Consider the following 20,119-nt stretch of genomic DNA (forward strand, 5'->3'; position numbering starts at 1 on the left):
GACAGAAAGCAGGTATGCCACTAGTGCAAACCCCTATAGAAACAAGATTTCTTTACCGACCTGATGGAACAGACTGACCAACAACCTGGCTTAGCTATCAATACCCAAGGCTATGATTACTTATAGTCTCCCCAAGGAATCATGTGGTCCAGTAAGTAGAGCAATGGTTGTGTGAACCAGGACCACCCTGCCCCCAGAAGGGTCATCCCTAAAAGGGAAAATATAGCTCGCAATCCACTGCAACAAAAATGTAGCACCTCCATTGTGGGAGTCCCTCATCTTATAACGCATGCATCCATGGATATCTTGAGAGGTAGCAAGGCATACCTTTAATTGGGATGCAAGAGGACCAGAACCCTCCTCACTGAGGTAGGGTCCTGCATGCGAGAATGACAAGCAAGAGCAGTCATCTTCGAAAACCGCACATGGTGCTCACCGGTATCAAAAGGGTGGACTCCTGAGCAGAAGAAACCCCTAATCTTTGCCGGGGAGCTGCCCAGAAGGGGAAACCCTGGATACAACAGAGAGACCGAATCCGGAAATACTCCCTCATGAAATAGACCTGATATACCTTAGGATGACCTAGAAAAGAGTAATTATGCCAGACTTCCTCTAGGATCCCCCAGGGAACAGAAAGCAACTGCCAGTCAGAGGTAGTGAAATCCCTTTTTTGGGAAATGGAGAACAAGGTCCACCCCTTGTGAGGGTGGAAACCCAGCATCCAAGGGCAAACCCATAAGGGTCACCTCTGGAAATCCAGTTGTATCTCTCCTTTCTGAAAGAACAGGAAAGCAATGGGAATCAGGGCCTCCCAATCCCAAAAAACCTTCCTACGCTCCAGGGGAGCGTGGGCTACTCTTGCTGATCGTTGATGTTTATAAGTGACCAAATCAGCCACAGGTGGTCATTCTGTCAAATGGGGTAGGCCATCACAGTAATCCATGGACTAGCAAGAACAGTTCAATGACCGCCGCTGCCATCCCCCAATGCCAGCAGGTCCTGGTCTTCAAGGAGGTGCACCGATTCAAAAGAATTGAGGCTCCAGTTTGGCAATGGACTTGCAAAGGACCTGTTAAGAGTCAGCGGCTGTGCACTGCTAAAAAACAATCAAAGAGTGTATGATGGCGCCTTCCTCACTAGGGTCCCATCACATCCTAAGGTGCAAAACAGACAAGGAAGCTGATACCTTTATGTGGTGATGGCAGCTCCTCTATTTCTGGCATGGTTATGCATGGCACTGACAGAGAGAATGCCACCCGTCAGCACCTGAGGTGCTTGAAGAACTAGACAACCCCTGCTGTACCCAACTGCACATGATATGCTCCACTAACTAACTCCTAATGGTCTCAGCATATACAATGTGATGACGGTGCCCCAATGCCACTAGGATTATGAATATGGCTGTCCCTGGTGGTGGGCGGTGTTGCCCCCATGGTACTCATGGTACTCATGGTACCTGACAATGCAAGAGGCTGATTGCAGCCCTTGAATTGGGGTCATGAATGGCTCACCATACTACATAAAACCCTTCATACTACATAAAACCTACTACACCATGAATGGCTCACTATACTACATGAATGGCTCACCATACTACATAAAACCCTTCATACTATATAAAACCCTTTACAACCAGAACATGCACTGGTTAAATGACTCTATACATTTTCACACTGCTAAAAGACCTACCAAATCCTCTTATATAGGCACCCTAGACACTCCCTCACCTAAGCTATTCCACCTAAACTCCACAAAAGAGAGTGCTATTTCCATTGCAGGACCTTACACCTGGAACACCATGCCGCCCGATCTCCGACAAGAACAATGCATACAGAAATTTAAGAAAAAACTCAAAACTTGGCTCTTCAAACAAGCCTACCCTTAGCAACCTATTTCTTGCATACCCACCTACTAGACCGATCCTCCCCCTCAGCCCCCCCCCTTGTGTTAATTCCCCCTCGCTCCTCATACATATCCCTTTGTTCTACAACCTATCATTTGGTCTACACTCCCCCCTTGTCCCCCCATACCAAGTGCCCACATGTTCAGCACTTTGTGCTTAATTTAGCTATGGAAACATCTTTGACTCCTTAAATTCTTGTCAACTATTCCCCTGCTATATGCTTCCCGTTTCACGATTTCCCTGTTCTAAATAACTTATTCTTTTAATAACATGTTTTCACAAGTTCAGCCCTCTGCTACATATGCCCTTCTTCTTTGTAATTTCACCCTGTTATCATTGTTCTTGTAATAACTGTTTGTAAAACTGTCTTGTAATAAAATATCCTCATTTGTTCAGCCCTTTGCGCTCTTATCAGTTTCTGAAATATTCTTCATATGTTCAGCCCACTGCTTTTATTGTTAGTTATTGAAATTCTCTTAATTCCTTGTTACAAATACCCTTGTTCAATATAAGTTGTTTCTCCCATTATCCTTGTTCTATGTAAACCTTCATGGTATCTATGAATGTTGGTAGATAAAAACCTTTAAATAAATAAATAAATAACAGCAGAAGGGAAGCCCATGTTAATTGACGGTACCCATGGTGTTCTGCTGTGGTATCCTCTGGCATCCGACTGTATCCACCAGTGGCCACAACAGCAACAGCAATCCTAGAGTCAATAGCTCCCTCAGTGCTCACAAGCAATAGATCGCATCTATGGTACCAACAACAACGCTCCTAGGGCTCCAATGCCACTTGGCCATGCCACAGGTGCCTGGCATGCTCGACAGTATGCAGCACCTTTGATGGTGCTCCAGGCGCCTGCAGACATCAACAGCCAGGCAGCACCCATGGTGTACACAGCGTCCAAAGGCGCCGATGACTTGCATTCAATTGGTTCAAATCCTTCCTTGAAAACAGGTTCTTCAAGGTGAGGATCAACAATAAAGAATCACACCCAGTCAGATCCAACCTGGGAGTCCCCCAGGGATCATCTCTCTCACCCACCCTATTCAACATCTACCTCCTCCCGCTCTGCCATCTACTCACCGACCTAAAGTTAACTCACTACCTCTATGCTGACGACATTCAGATCCTCATCCCTATCACAGAGTCGCTTCACAAAACATGGTCCCATTGGAATAGATGCCTCTAGGCCATCAACCGACTTCTCACCAGCCTCAACCTTGTCCTCAATACCAACAAGACAGAGATCCTTCTAATTGCTCAGGACAACAACAACGTTCCTCTCAACTCCCCCAGTCCTTCCCAACTATCCAAAACTTCATTTAATCACTCACCACATGTGAGAGACCTGGGTGTTCTGCTCGACAACCAGCTTAACTTGAAGAAATTCGTCAACACACCTCCAAGGAATGCTTTTTCAAATTGCAAGTACTTAGAAAACTAAAACCATTCTTACACCTCCGGGACTTCCGCTTGGTGCTCCAATCAATCATCTTATCTAAAGTTGATTACTGCAACTCCCTTCTTCTGGGGCTACCAGCTAACACCATTAAACCCTTACAAATGGTCCAGAACGTGACTGCCAGGATACTCACCAACGCCAACAAAAGAGATCATATCACCCCCATCCTTCAGAACCTTCACTGGTTACCAATCAAATTCAGGATTCTCTTCAAAGCCCTCATGATGATCCATAAAGCCCTGCATAATATCGCCCCCCTCAATCTAACCTTCCAACTACGACCACAAATCTCAAATAGACCTATCAGAAGAGCATACAAAGACACTCTTTATACCCCTCCTGCTAAAACCTCATTAAGGAAGCACCACAGCTGGTCCCCCCCCTTTGGAACTCCCTCCCTCCGGATCTCCGCCAAGAACCCTGCCCGCTGGTTTTTAAAAAGAAGCTGAAAACATGGCTTTTCAGCCAGACCTTCTCGGAGGGATAATCCTCCCACTGTAACTTCCCCGCTAGCTAAGTCAGCTCTACCTGTTATCCATCAGCTACTCCAGTTTTTCCCGTTATTATGGCGTTCCCCTAAGATTATTTGGAAGTTTCATCAGGAATAGCCCTATGTTTATATTACACTTTAGTATATTTCTATTGTACCACTTGTTCATTGTTTCTTCATGTTCATTATACCTCATGTTCATTGTATCCGCCCCACGGCGACATTTCAGTTTCTATGTAAACCGGTGCGATATGTATCCTATACAGGAACATCGGTATATAAAAGTTATAAATAAATAAATAAATATAGGCCAAAAATGTCCAAGGGTCAGCGGCACCAATGGCGTTGGTGCCGAGGGCAACAAGGGTCTGGCGATACTGATGATGCCTGCAATCCATGAAGTCAGAGGCCCTGTGTCACTGACATGCCACCGGATGCCCCATGGCACAGACCGCTGCATCAGTGCCCAAAGGAACCTATGATGGCCAGGGTCCTCAGTGGTTCCCCTCGACTTAGCTATGTGCCTGAGGGCATCAATGCTGCAGGCTTGATGGTGTCCATGCCAGTGCCTATGGCTGACGCTAGCTTCAACAGCAACTCTAGTGCTCAGCAGCACTGATGGTGCCTTTGGCACTGTATGGAGGCTCAGGGCACCTGACAGCATCAGTGCCCATGGCACATCAATGGCATTATGTCATCAATGTCACACCTCATGCCCCTTGGGGGTCCCTTCTGGACACCACAAAGGGGCTCATTAGTACCCCCAGTGCTCGATAGCCTCAAGGGCACTGGACCATGGTGCACCCTGGATGCCTCACCGCCGGGTACCTCGACGGCATCAAGGGTGAACCTGGTGCTCAGTGTCAGTCCTGGTCTCTGACATAGTCCTGACATCAATGAGTTGGACCATTGATGCGCTGGCATGGGTGTGCATAGGCAACCTTTACCAGGCATGGCACCAAAAGTGCAGCAGCAACGCTGCTTGCCCAGGCTCCTGCTCACCCTCTTTCACAAGGAGACTGCACTGTAATCACTGGCAAGCAGGAGGGAAGGCTACATCGTCCAGGGCTCCTGCCTGTGGAAACTAGTACCTTAGAATATGTGGAAGATGAGCTCTCCCCACTACAGGAACAGGTTGGTCCTCAATCCCTTCACTGTCCGAGCCTCCATCGATGCCAATCCATCGGTGAAACAACATGGAACTCCTGATCATGAGGAACTCAGGTGTGTCCCCAGGCTCAGTGGCCTACACGGATCACTCATGGACTGCATTCTGTCAGTCTTGTCAGCACCAGGCAAAGGCACAAAAACAGACAGCAGAAAGAGAGGATACAGAAACTTAACTGCAGATGCAGTTTTTATTTGTTAATGAATAGAATTAGACTCTGCCAGGCTGCACAGCAACTAAGGCCCACCATGTGGTTGGCATAAAGTTGAAAGGAAGAGAAAAAATAAAATAAAATTACAAAATAAAAACTAAGGAAAAGAAATAGAAAAACAGCTGTAGCTCCAGAAAAAATCACAACAAAACTGTGAGGAAAGAGCAAAGCTGAATAACCACACAGTTCCACTGGAAAAAAATTGATTGAAATACTCTGCCTAGGGGGCATGGTGATAACTACAACTGCACATGCTCAGTAGGGCATGTTTGAAAGCTCTAGAATCTTTGAGATCAAAGGTCTGGGCCAGGCTACATCCAATGATGTTGTCTATGTGTGAGGACTATGTTTGAGGAAAACTGCATAAATTGGACATCCAGTATATGCAAATCTATCACATGCATATCTATTAAAGATATCCTGAAAACCCAATTGGCTAAGTGTGCCTCCAGGAGAAAGTTGGGAAACACTGGGCTATGCTCTCTCTCTTCCGCTCTCTCACTCACTCACATACATGTCTTCTTCTTTCTCACTCTCACTCACATACCTCTCTCTCCCTTGGGCAGAGAATGAGTGAACTCCCTTTAAAGTTCTCTCCTCTCATGCACACTTTCACTCGCACATGCCCTCTCCCTCTCTCTCTTACTTATATACCTCTTTCCTTTTCACTCTAACTCATACATGGTCTCTCTCACCCATACACACACTCCCCCCTTCTCCATCTCACTTATATATGCTCTCACACTCATTCATTCTCTTTCACTTCTGTTGCCACCAGCAGTTCGTGAGGCCTGTATTCCTCTTCCTCCACCGGTGGGATGGGCTCCACTGGTGTCCCCAGGACCTTCTTTTTGGCTGCCAATGGCTCCAGAGCCTCCTTTTCTCCTCAGCCACCAGTGGAATGGGCTCCACCAGCAGTTCAGGGGCCTCTCTTTTTCTTCAGACTACGTCATCAGCAGGGGCCCAACATTGCATTCTTTAATACTGAGAACTTTCCAGCAATGGGAGGTTTAGGGGGTTTTAGCTTGTAGTGTGAGTGATGGAAGGTTTTCCCCCAAAAGGGATGAGCAAAGTGAATGGTATGTATGGTCCTTCCACAGACACTGGGAGGAGCTTTGAAGAGTCTGATTTCAGAGTAAGATGTCTTGTTGGAATCTCAGTGAAGACAGCCCCAGTGTGGTGTCCAGCGTTGGGTTTTATTGATCCACTGGATAGATCAGTCTCTCTCTTCAAGGACAGCAGTCCAACTGCAAAGGATCAGGACTCCTAACCCATTGGGTCACCATTTCTATCAGGGGAAGTCTAGAGTCAATGAGTGTTGGAATAAATAAAATTTTCCTGTTTTCCTCTCTGTCACTGGGACCTAGGAAGAAAGAAGTCTTAGTGATAATTCTTGGAAAATTCGTCTGGCTTGGTGCCTCAAGCTGCATGAGAGGAGTCTGAATAACCACTTTAAGAACTGTGAACTGTTTTAGAATTTGTTTCTCCTATTTTTATGTTTTGCACTTTGCTGATTTCTTTCTATTTATCTGGACTTTGATATTTTGAACTTTTAATAAATGTGGGGGGGGGGGGGTTTCTTGTTTTGGAACACAAAGTGTGTATGCATTTTTTTTTTTTTTTATAATCCCTTGGGGCTTACAAGGAATCCTGCTCTCCAGAGCACAAATCTGTACCTGGTTTTCCAGGGCTTGCACCAAATGGGTCAGTGCTCTGCAGTCTTTGAAGGTGACCCCCACTGAAGGAAGTCAGGAGTTACATAAATGTAAGACAGGTATAATTTATAGCATCAGAATCTTTACATTGTACATTAAAAGAATGCACACAAAACCACTCAAACCATAGAAAAACTGCTATGATCTAATAACAGATGAATTATTATATGCGGCCTTTAGAAGATGTCATGGCAAATTATCAACATGAAAGAGATATATGATTAAGAGTGTTTTCCTGACTCTCAATCTGTGCATTGAAATAAGAAGGGAAGGAAGAAAAGAAGTCTAGAAGGGGAAGGGTAGTGAAATAAGCAAGGGAAAAAAAGTAGGAAAAAAGCAAAGAATTACCCATTTTAACAAAGAAAGGAATAATTACAAATGTATTTCTCTTAGTTTGTATTCCAGTGACATACCCTTCAATGGACACTCCATCTATTTTGTAAAGAATGAACTCATGAAGAACGAAATATTCCACTCTCCATCATAGAGAAGCAGAGTTTCCAATTCCAAACCTCTGAACATCTGAGAGGAAGAGTGAAAGGTTAATATACTTCACTAGCAATTACACAAAGAGAAGAGATGAGAAAAAAGCTTCATCACAGAGGATTTTGAATATTTAGCGGTATAGCTCTATCTATTTCTGCTAAACAAAGACACAATGGGCTGTGGAGGCAGCAGGACAGACGCTCTTGAGCCAAGGTATCTGGAGAGCTGGACCAAGGAAACAGAGTCCACCTGGCTGACGAGTACCGACACTGATATTCCTCTCTCCTCCATCCAGCACATTCCTTCTGAGAATTCCCCTGAGTCTGCCTTCAACACTGAGAAAAGCACCCTGAATGCAGGTAAGAACATACAGTAGGCAGCCTCACATCTACATGTAGCACTCTTAAATATAACATATAGCAATGACAGCAGAAAAAGACCAAATGGTCCGTCCAATCTGCCCAGAAAGTTTCTTATGGTAGCAATTGCCGCTCCATGCAGATTACCTGGAAGGTACTTTCTTGTTTTTCTTCCAGCCTTCCCCTCTGTACTCCATCTTCCACACCCTTTAGGCTAACAGTGAACTTTTGTAACAGTGGCTAGTTTGAAAAGCATTCATTTGAAACAAACACATCACCATTATATTGTAAAGTACTAAGAGGCAGTCAGACAATCAGATCACCTAAGTAAGATGGACCCATTCACTAAGAGCCAGACACTAATGCAGCTGTGTGCACTGCAAGAGCACCCGGGCATACTATCCTCTGCAGTTGCAAACCTTTTTTTTTTTTTTTTTTTTCAGATTATGAGGGCAATTTTAAAAGGCTATCTGCAGGTAAAGCAGAACTTTACCTATAAAATTGACTTGTTATAAAATTGCCAAACAGACAAAAAAGCCTCAGGTGAAAATCCCTCCCGAACAGAAGTATCAAAAAACAAACAGGGATAAACAATTATATGAGCTGATAAACTTATGTCCGGTATTGCTTATCCTGGGAAATGACCATTCAAAGGTACAAACTCTTTGGATAGCCAAATACCGCTTTGCTCTATATATAACAGGTAAAAACGTATTTCTTTAAATACCTACATAAAATAATAGAGCTGATTAACTGTTCCTGGGATTTTCTATGACTGCTCTATTATTTTATGTAGTCCACCAGCCCCTGACGCAGATGCAAGGCATCAAAACACGGCCAGTGTAGGGCAAGTTGGTGCTTTCTAATTTTGACAACTACGTCAGATGGAAGATCTGTGCACAAGAAATCAAGATAAGTGCAATTCAAGTTTCAATACAAACTGCCGTATTTTGTTAGACTCCATCAAGAGGACTACCATATAAAGATTTCTACTCCAAAAACATTTTTCACAGTAGGTGTTTAAAGAAATAAGTTTTTAACTGTATAATAGATAAAAATAAAAAAAAATGTGTTTACCTTTTATATAGAGCAAAGCGATATTTGGCTATCCAATGAGTTTGTACCTTTGAATGGACATTTCCCAGGATAAGCAATACCGGACAAAAGTTTATCAGCTCATATAATTGTTAATCCCTGTTTGTTTTTGATACGAAATTGGCCACCATAGATTTTCAGACAGAATGTAGCATTTGGTTATAATGGACCAATTTCAATAATCAATGTTAACTAATTAATTACTGAGGAATTGCTCAGACTAACATAACACAGTACTAGTTATTCAATGAGAAAATGCTGTCATTTTCAAACAGAAAACTTGAAACTCTTCCTGTTATCTGGCAACCATGGGAAATAGAAGGTACCGATGTATAAAATATGCCAGATTTCTAAGAGTCCTGTCCTGCTTCCCCCCACATCCCCTCCCTTCTCAGGCAGCTGTGTGCAGGGAAGGAGGGGAAGGGCCAAGGCTGGAGTGGGCAGCAGAAGAAGCCAGAAGTCATTGAGTTATTAACTCATTGGCAATATCTTGCAGATGTTTCTATGAAAGTTCAGTTATATAAAGTAAAAGCTCCATTACCTGACACTTTCCCATCTGGAATGCTCTGTTAACAAGTATCTGGAGCAGGCAGCACTTTCAGTGGGGAGAAATGACAGGAAGGGAGGGGATGGATTAGGGAGCAGGGCTTGTACTGTATATAATTTAACTTTCATAGAAGTATCTGCAAAGTGTTGCCAAGGAGTTAATAACTCATTGACTTCTGCTGTTAGCAAATTCACTGCCTTGTCTTGACTGTATTATTCAGTAAAGCAGTGTTTCCCACCCCCCTCTGGAGGCACATTTATCTAGTTGGATTTTCAGAATTGCTACAATGACTATGCATGAGATAAATTTGCATACGCTAGGGGGTCCATTTTCAGCTGCTCTGTGGCTCGGCTAGCTAGCCAGTTAAATATACTGGCTAGCTAGCCAGTTAAATATACTGCCGAGTATACCCAGCTAACTAGCTGGGTATACTCGGCAGTATGGTTGTGCCGCTGAATATACCCAGCTATCTTAAAGTTAGCCGGCTATGTCTAACCAGCTAACTTTAGGACAGCCCTATAGCCCAACCAGAGTTAGCCACATAAGTTAAGCGGTTAACACCGCTTCTCTCTGGAATGCCTTTTTCCCACTCATGGAACGCCCCCTTCTTATCCGGCAAACTAGCTACCCAGCTAGAAATTAGCTGGATAAGGGCTGAATATAGCCGGGTAGCTTTTGAATATGGACCTCTAGGTGTCCAGTGTGTGCAAATCTATTTCATTATGGATAGCCTGAAAACCTGCGGGTTAGGGGTGCCTTCAGGAAAGTGTTGGGAAACACTGCAATAAGGTGTTTATTATTAGGGATGGGCATTCATTTGCAACAAAATAGGAAATAACAACTATATTTCCTATTTCATTGCATTTTGGGAATTTAAAAAAAAGATGGGAAAAAAACATGAATTTTGTGTTGTTTTTCCTATTGTTTTTTTGGGGGGGTTTTGGTGCAGAGCCAAAAAAAAGCCAATTTAAAAAAAAAACCCAGAACCTACCCCAACTCTTCCCATTTTTTACAATATTGAGTCCCCTCACCAGCGGAGCCCCCCTCCCCCGGTAGCCCCTGTCACATGGTAGGGGCAAAGGGCAGCCGGTACCATTTTGACTAACACTAATGGCAAACACCGGCCTGGGAGCAGAAGGTCGCTCCCAGCCCCTCCACTAGACCACCAGGAGGGGCTGGTTAGTCCGGGGGGGGGCGGGGGGTTCACTAGTGGAAGAGCTCAATATTGTAAAAATATGGGAAAGGCTAGAGTGGGTTCTGGGAGTTTGTCTGTTTTTTTAAACAAAACCAGGAAACAAAAACAATAAAAATCCGAGGATAGACTCGAAATGATCCACCCCTGGACTGAAAACGAAACAACATTTTTGCAGGCTACCATCCCAATATATTATATGAAGGTAAAAACATAAGACACAGTGGCTCTATCCCTCTAAATGGCTTAAACGATATATATTAAACCTCTTATTCAGCTAAACTATAGCAGGATATGTTCTTATCCGGCTCTAATTTAGCCTGATATGAAAGGGCGTTTTAAGAGCATTCTAGGGAGGGGTCCCGTTATCCGGCTAAGTTAGCTGCATAACTTTAAGCCTGCTAGAAGCGTCTTAGTAGCCTAGCAATGGCAGAAGCGCCCCCAGAAGCAAAGCTCCCAGATCACAGTAGCAGGCTGCTGCGATCCTGCTGAGAAACGTGAACAAAAGGTACGGGGTGAGGAGAAGGGAAAGGGTTAGGGGGAGACTCTGGAGGCTGCCGGATTGATTTATTTTTGTTTACGGGGAAGTAGGCGCGGGGGTGGGGGGGACGACTCCTGGCCACAAATATTTATTTTTAAGATTGAATGCGCCGTTTTCGAGGGGTGGCTAGTTCGGCTCCATAGGACCTTGGCAATTTGGGTGGGAGGGAGGCAGGGGACAGTCCGCTAATTTTTTTTTTTTTTAAATGCAAAGTAACTTAATCGAATATATTCTTTTTTGAATAAATCCGGTTAAGTCCAAGTTATACGGCTAACCATAGCCGAATACCTTTATACATAACCGGAAATATTTAAAAAGAATATCTGGTTATTTTTAAAATTTTCCAGCTGTGCTTAGTCGGATAACTTTAAGTAAGTATATCCCGCTTGTAGCCGAATAATTTGTCTACTAAACTTCCTACTGAATATTGTCCCCAATGTGCATTAAGGAGGTAACATTATAAGAGCCTACCTAACTGGGTCATTTATCATTTCGTGTTAGGACCCTATTGTGTGCGATAATGCCGTAACGCACACGATAAATAATGCAATGCAAAATGCATATGCAAAATAAAAATTGATTATTCGAGTGGGAGGAGTTTGGGCAGGGTAAATGGAAATGAGGGTCTGTTAGCACGGAGTGCAATAGAGTAACGCACACTATTGTGGGATTTAACACCAGAAATAACTACAGCTTTTTTTGTTTGTGGTATGGTGAAAAAAAATATTTATCGCGCTCTTGCGGCCAATATCGCGGGTATTATTGCAGCAATTATTGTGCGTGATAAAAGGAGGAATTATAACGGACACACCTACCAGGCCTTCCTGCCCCAATAAAAACACCTGTTCTTACCTGATCTAGCTCCCTTAAGCCATAATGTTTGTGGCAAGTTTAGTTGTTAGGGAGGTAGGGAAGTTTAACTGCTAGGGAAGTTTAATTGTTAGGGAAGTTTAATTGCTTCAGGAGGCTCGCCACAGACAACAAGTGGAACAACAACCTCAAGAACTGGCAAGGGCAGTTCCAAGCCACAGGCAGAGCCACAGGCCCCTCAGGGTCAGGGCCTAGGGCAGCGCCTGGCATGCAGGCAACCACGGCAGAGGAGATACAGGGAATGCATCTTTCCTTGCTGGGCATGCCAGAGGACTATGTGGTTTGCAGGTATCGCCTGAGCTCTCAGGCTATCCTGGAATTATATGAAGAAATCTGAGGGGATTGGGATCCGGTCATTGAAAGGTCCCTCGCTGTGTCTGGCCTCACCAAACCGTTGGTCACCCTGTATTTCATGGAAACCTGCTCCTTCCAAATGACAGTTGGGGTCATGGGGGGAATGTCCCAAATGATTTTTCCCGCTGTCTGGATCAGGTCATCACAGCAGTCTCTGACCGCATTAATCGCTACATAGCATTTCCTCGGGACAGGCAGGACTTGATGGACTTGAAGAGAGGCTTTTATGCCTTCACAATTTTCCCAATCTTCTGGGAGCTATCAGTTGCACTCAGGTGGCCATCATTCCACCCTGTGACAAGGAGGAGATATACCACAAAAGAAAGCTCTTCCACTTCATCAACATGCAAGTGGCCTGTGACACACGAATGCGCATCCTCGATGTGGTGGCCAGGTACCCGGGAGCTACGCATGATTCTTTTATACTTAGCAGTCGAGCCTGTGTGAAAAATGTGAGGACAGCCTATACGGTGATGGTTAGCTCAAATGTAAGAGAAATGTTTCTTTCTATATTCCATCTCTGGCTATGTGTTTGTGGCAAATGGCACGGACATGGGAAGTGACCATGTCACTGACATGACAAGTGGCTTGAACAGTTACGACTGCAGGCCATTGCCCCAGGGCCTAAATTTTTCTCCCTATGCTGCAGCGGCCTGCTAATCCTGTGAGGGCAAACAATGCACCGGCCCTAAAGCTTGGTGCGTGAGCTGGCACAATACACTTTCAACATGTTCATTTTCAAAATGGCCCTGTTCCTGTCCTCCTATTGGGAACTATTTAAATTTACTGGTTAATAATAAGCTTGAAGTGTCCATGCTGCTGGTACTGCACAATCACGTGTGACCAGTTAGTGATGCGTCATCCAGATTGTCTGCCACAGTTTGTCTTGACCCTCACATGACTGAACCAGAAACAGTGTCCTGTGCATGTTGGTGGCCTGGCATATTCCCTGTTGGGGCTCAGAAATTGGTTTCTATGGAGGACATATTGCAGAGCAGGCAGGGACATTCACAATCACACCATGAGTTACCATTTTTTCAGCTAACATAGAAAATGGCACGGGCCTTCCAATGCTCCTTCCATATGACAGCAGCCGACTAATGACACTGGTAGCTCCTGTCACATGGTGAGGGCAAAGCGCCAGCGATGCCATTTTGATTAGTAGCAGCCGACGGCCCGAGAGGGAGAGATCGCTCCCGAGACCCCGCTGGACCACCAGGGCTTTTAGTAAGTCTTGGGGGGGATCGGGATGGTGTGTGGGGGGGTTGTAATTAAGTACATTTGAAGGGTTGGGGTGGGGGGGGGGGTTCTGGTCGTTTCCAAAAATGAAACGAAAAAAGTTTTCGGGTTAGGGGAGTAGCCCATAACGGTCCACCCCGAACCTGAAAACGAAAACAAACCAAAAAATGTGCACATCCCTAGAAATCCCTACTTGTAATGTGTTCCAAACCAGGACAGGATTTTCCTGTCCTGAAAATTGGAGGCAGTTGGCAACCTTATTGTTGGCATCAGAGTGCTCTAGTAGCATGCCTTCCCTTACAGCCTACCTGGTGCCATTCCCACAATGTGTCCTTCCAAGGTAGCCTACCTCTGGATGGTTGCATGCACCCCAACACACATGCACCGTACTACACCAACCATGCAATTTGTAAATGCAGAAGGTGAGGGCCTTGGCCGTTGTGATGTCATTTAGGTATGGTTGGTTTCTTGGTGAGCCTACACCAGGATGCACGTCCAGCTCTGTGAAGGCAGGACTGAGAATCAGATAGTGTTCCTGCCTTCAATTGTATTTTCCTATGAGCTCGGAGATGTCACCATCACCGTATAGTTTCTAATGACTCTAAGAGCACACACATCTCTCCTGAGCAAAGGTTGATGCCATGGAAACAATGGTTAGGTGTGTTTGAACCTCCTGCCTTCAAATCAGCCATCACAGCTAGCCTTACAGAGATATTGAGATGTCAGGGTGCTGCAAGGCCCTTGGTCATTCCGGCTCACTGACAGTCATGTGGCACAGCTGTATGTATGTATGTATGTTTCCTGAAAATATGCATACGCATTGCCCATGTGTAGGTGCATGAAGTGCTGCAGGTTGTCCATACTCAAAAGATAAGTGCGTCAGAATGTGACTCGTTGAGGGACGTGCTGTATTACCCTCTGTCAATCTCTGTCTCTGGGAGTGCTGTTGCACTCGGAGGTCCCTCCCTTACATAGCAATCCATACACCAGAGCAGTGTGTGTGCATTCATTTTGCACACACTGCTTTTGGACAGTAGTGATCAAGTGCTTCCACTTTTGATAAGAGGCGCATCTGAGAGTTGACCATATGGGCTGCAGTATGCATGGCCTCAGGCCTTGTACTCTAAAATTTCCCCTAGTTCGCTCACTGTTTATACCTAGCATTGAGAGAGGGGCAGAGGTGTGAAACTTGACAATGTGACACATCAAATATACAGTCTTACAAGTGTGCTGCCTTCAGGATCTGGATGCTACCTGTAAGGTCGTCCTTACCTTACATATATTATACAGATTCCCAAGCCATGCCAGTACAGGGGTGCCAGCCAGTCTGTGGAAGTCTTCCTGGTCACAAGCAGTAGCAGCCCTCTAGGCCTCTGCTGTTGGCTTGTGGACATTCTCAATACTACAATACTCCCTCACTCCTCCTCCCTAGTTGTCACACAGCAGCTGACAATCAGTTCTAACTATCAGCAAGTAGATGTCATATTTGGTTTAGGGTGAAAGGAACAAATAGTTGGGTACAGATAGCCTTTGAGTCATGATGCAAGTGAGGGGGCCAAAGATCAAGTTTTGTGTGATGATGGCTCTAACTTCCCCTTAATACCACACAAACTCTACATATACACAATATATTGTGTTGGGCAGCTAGCTACTGTCCATCTCACATACAGGCCCTTGTAAGCAGGAGTTAGCTAAGAGTATGCAGTGTGAAGAAGGCAACAAAAGGCAATACTGAAGGTCCCCAGTAATACACTTCTTCTTTAGCTCTTGCTGTCTTCCTTAGCAGCATACACTGAGCGTTCAGTTGTATGGCCTAACTCATATGGTCTTGCTTGCTAGATAAGTGGCTAGTTGGAATGTGCAAGGACATTCTAGTATGCAAGGTCATGTGGAAGGCCAACCTAGTGAACTGTTAACACAAAAAACCACAATGTAAGGAGCCAACCAGGAAGTATATTTTTCAAACCAGTGACCACGTTATTAGCAAAGACATGTAGTCTACTGTTTGAAATAAAGTCAAAGTCTTAGGGAATCACATTCTGCAAGGACAAGACAGCAAATAGCACAAAACATTGTACATTACATGAACAGCACATTCTGTGTAGACCTGTACATATATTGTTTGAAATGGCAACATCCATCTCATCTTCAGCTCTTTGTCTAGTTCCCAGGTTCCTTGTCTGTCCACCCTTCTTGACGTGCCACCGTTGTGGTCCATGACCAGCCCATAGGGGGCTGTGTAGGGTGCCGCGTGGTATAAGGCCTTCTTCTCGTCAGCAGTGCAAGCCTCCGGAAGACACCTGTTTTTAATATCTAGCTTCTGAATCCTGAGTCTTGAATCCTGTCCTGGTCTTCGGAGTCCCTTGTGCCTGCTTCCTTCCATGTCCAAGACTCTGCCAGAACCTGCTCCGCTTCAGGTGGCTGTGTAGGGCGTGCCCCAGTGCAGGCCTCTCCTGAATCTTCGTCATGTCCTGGCTTCAAAGTTCCACTGCTTCGTCTGGAATCTGCTTCGCCTTTGGCATGATCCGCGAGCAGACATGGGTGGCTGTGTAGGGCACGTCGTGATGCCACACTCACCCAGTATTTTCTCCTGAGTCCTGAACCCTTGCTTGAAACCTCCAAGCAACCTGAATCCTTGTCTGAGTCTTCTGAGCAACCTGAATCCTTGTCTGAGTCCTCCGAGTATCCTAGTCTACGTCTGAGCCTTCTGAATATCCTGAGCCTTTGTCTGAGTCTTCTTGCTCCTGCCCTCAGCCTCCATCTGGCCTCAGGCACTCGTCATTCCCAAGCAGCGGGTCCGGAAGGGCTATCGAGTGGCCGGAGGGCTATTCTCGAGACCAGCATTGTGTTTCTGGGTCTCATTGGTGCGTGTAGGTCCAGTGGAGGGCTGAGCCTGTCTTGTTCCTGTTCCAGACGTTCCTTGCCTTGTCTTTAGTCCAGCCTTGCTCCTACTCTGCCCATGCTCGTACCTGCTCACCTCTTGTGGTGTGTCTTGGGGCTCCTCCCTGAGCCGCACCCTAATCCAAGGGCTCACAACTCCCCTTAAGATAGGACTGCACCTCCGCGTTCCTAACAGCATATTCTTTGTGGATATCCTGAAAACCCGACTGGCTGGGGGGGTACCCAGGACAGGGTTGGGAACCACTGCTCTAAACCAATCCTTTTTCCCCCGTTCACATTTATATGCCACGCTGCAAGAACGTGCATACTCTCAAGATTCATAAAATAGTATATATGTGTGAAGATGCAAATTTTACATGCCCGACCCCTGTGTAACTTTTTGAAATTACTTTCCTAAAGCCCAACTTTCAAACTTATCCGCAGTACAGCATTTGCTGCATTAGTGGATGTGCAGAGATAAAAGAAGCGAGTGGGCGTACATGTGCACGCGCTACTCGGCGCGCACACATGGTCACCCAATTTTATAACATGCGCCCGCGGCCTTCACCCGTTCCCTCCCAGGGAACTTCCCTTGCCCCTACTCTAGCTTTCCCACCCATTCCCCTAACCTTCCCACCCTCTAGCCCTATCCTAACCCCCCGACCTCTATCGTACCTTTTGTGCGTGCCGGCAGGCTGCCGGCGCGCGATCCTCCAACACAGCAGCAAATGGACGCTGTGCCAGAGGCCTCTGGCCCCGCCCCGCCCCTTTTTCGAAGCCCTGGGTCTTAGATACGTCCCAGGGCTTTACGCTCGCCACCGGGCCTTTATAAAATAGGTCTGGCATGCATTGGAATTTGAAAATCCGGCCCATATGTTTCAGTACTTACTGCTTCATCTGCATATGCATGACTAAATAAGCCCCCTGAGTTTCTCTCTCAACTTCTTGTCCCCTGCACTCCTACTACAGAAATCTGATCCTTCCAAATGGCTCTTCTCCCCTCCTTTAACTTCAGCTAGACTATCATGTATGAGATTTCATGCCTTCAGCTGTTACGCTGCAAAAATCTGGAACAAGGTACCGCTACCCCTCTTAGAATCCCCTAGGCAGAGACGCTCACTCTTTCTGAGCTATCTGAACCATCAAGTAAGAATTATAATTTACAGTCTGGCCTCTTAATGCTACCTATTTCAAATATGATTTTGCTCTGATTATAAATGACCTACTATCAATGTACTGTAATTGCTAGTTAAAACTTTTTTTGTAATCTGCCTTGCACCACTCATGAAAAAAGGCAGAATATCAAATGTCTATAAGTAAATAAATAAATATATGCAATTCAAGAAAACATAGACTTTCTCTTCCCATTTAATAAACTTTACACAAATATATTTTACATGTAAAATAATTGTGACACTGTCCAAATAAACACCCATATTTGAAACATGGAGGCAGATATTTTAAATAGTATGCACAAGTACTTGGAGTCGCCAGTTTGCTGATACCTCCACCAGTTCACCCAGTTTTTCTCCAATACCCTCTAGCATGTCGCTCTAAATCCCTACCAGCTCTCCCAGACCTCCCATCCAAAAACTGAACATGCATGCATACTCTTGACATTTATAAAATAGCATGTACACACTCATACATAATATTTTCATACATGTATTTTATTTTTACATGTGGACTCCCTTTGAAAATTCACTTCTAAGTATAGCTTTTATCAATATAATATAGGATTAAGTATACTTTTAATATACTATATCCCATTAAGTAGTGCTGTGTCTATACTTTGAATGCTGTGTATATACTGTATTGTTTTTTTTTATAAGGGGAGTTGGCAGTACAGTAAAGATGAGCTTTATCAACCATGGCAATAAATTAGCATAGATGATGTGATCTGAAAAACTAAGGAGTTTCTTTCAGAAACTATAGGGATATCACACTGATCTCAGAGTATACGATACTTTAATGCATTGCATGATTGCACTTATCCCTGATGCAGCCGATAGCTAGCAATCCATCACTTTCAAATGAAGGTTTTAGATGTCAGTAGAGCAATCAAGCAGAAAAGCTGAGATTTTTGTATATCAGTGATTAGTTTAGTTTATCTGTTTTCTCTAGTATAAAAATTCAAAGTGATGTACAGCAAATAAAGGGGGTCATTTACTTTACTGTGGAATTTTACAGTGGGAGGAGACGAATACCAGGGGCCATTGTGGAGAGTTCCCATGTATTTTTCCCTTCTGCAGTAAACTACCATGGAAGGTTCTTTGCAATATTTTATCTCGTGAAAAAATTCTGCGAGAACAAATATGGGGAAAGGGGAAAAACTCACAATGGCAGCCTCCTTTACCTGGGACCACCATCTTCTAAAAGGGCCATGCCAGCCCAAATATCATCTTCTAAAAGGGCCATACTGGCTCAAATAACTCCCCTATGTGTAAAAGATCCCCCACTGGGGGATTCGGAAGACCATCACTCACCAGAGTCGATGCAACTCCTGGGTGGTGACCTGTGCCACTGGTGAAGGCACCGACAGAGGCAGCGGGAGAGGTAGCAACAGCTGACATCCATAAACCACTTGGAAGGGCGACGAACTGATGGATATGGACTGATGGGAATTCAGAGCAAACTCTGCCCAAGGGAGGAGGTCGGCCCAATCATTCTGCCGTGAATTCACGTAGGCACGGAGAAACTGTTTCAAAGTCCTATTTGTTCTCTCCGTTTGACCATTGGCTTGGGGATGGTAAGCCGAAGTGAGGTCCAACGAAATGTTGAATTTCTTGCAGAGAGATCTGCAAAAGTGGGCAGTGAATTGGACTCCTCAGTCTGAGAGGATATGTTTGGGAAGACCGCGGAGCTGGAACACATGACGGAAGAATAAATTAGCTAGCTGAGGAGCCGAAGGGAGTCCAGGCAGTGCCATGAAGTGGGCCATTTTTGAAAATCGGTCAACGGTGACTCAAGTGGTATTGTTTCCCCCTGAGGAAGGAAAATCCACGATGAAATCTGTGGCGATATGGGTCCATGGCTCACAAGAGACGGGGAGTCCCCACAGACAGCCCACAGGGGGCTTATGACTCAAGAAAAGAACAACGCTGAAACTGGGAAGAGATGATGAATTTGAAAAGAATAAAAGGTCTGAGGGACCCGCCCCTCCCCCGACATCATCGCTCACGGAACTGATCCGTTAAAAGCGCCAAGCCAGCAGGCGTTTGTGCACCCCTTGGAGCATCCCCTAGTTTTCATATTCCCCTTGTTATCTTTATTCCCTTGTTAACAATTTCTACTTTATAATTGTTTTACATTTCTGACAAAGGTAATGTATGCTTTTAATATAATTTGTTGATTGTTCTATGTAATGCTCACAGGCGAAGTTATGTTTTTATTGTAAACCGGTGTGATTTGTATTTTATACAGGAATGTCGGTATATAAAAGTTAAAAATAAATAATAAATAAAATATGCCTGTGTGTCTTTTTTCATGGTAGGCCACCAGTAAAAGCGGTGGAGTGTGGAGAGAGTCCTTGATTGATCCGGGTGGCCAGCTGTCAAGGAATCGTGAGCCCACTGAAAGATCTTCTGTCATAGTTGGCGGG

The 20,119-nt window shown here is 44.9% G+C and overlaps 1 protein-coding gene across 1 annotated transcript in view; it reads left to right on the plus strand.

Moving 5' to 3' along the window:
• The window catches only part of LOC115088195 (brain and acute leukemia cytoplasmic protein-like), a 91,466-nt gene that overhangs the window by 25,358 nt on the left and 45,989 nt on the right, over window positions 1–20,119 (plus strand). The window contains exon 2 of the mRNA XM_029596220.1: window positions 7,349–7,800. Coding sequence (XP_029452080.1) covers window positions 7,614–7,800 — 187 coding nt within the window. The 5' untranslated portion in view covers window positions 7,349–7,613. The remainder of the gene's footprint in view (window positions 1–7,348; window positions 7,801–20,119) is intronic.

This window comes from Rhinatrema bivittatum, chromosome 3, assembly GCF_901001135.1.
Source record: "Rhinatrema bivittatum chromosome 3, aRhiBiv1.1, whole genome shotgun sequence".
In the NCBI taxonomy this organism is placed as follows: domain Eukaryota; kingdom Metazoa; phylum Chordata; class Amphibia; order Gymnophiona; family Rhinatrematidae; genus Rhinatrema; species Rhinatrema bivittatum.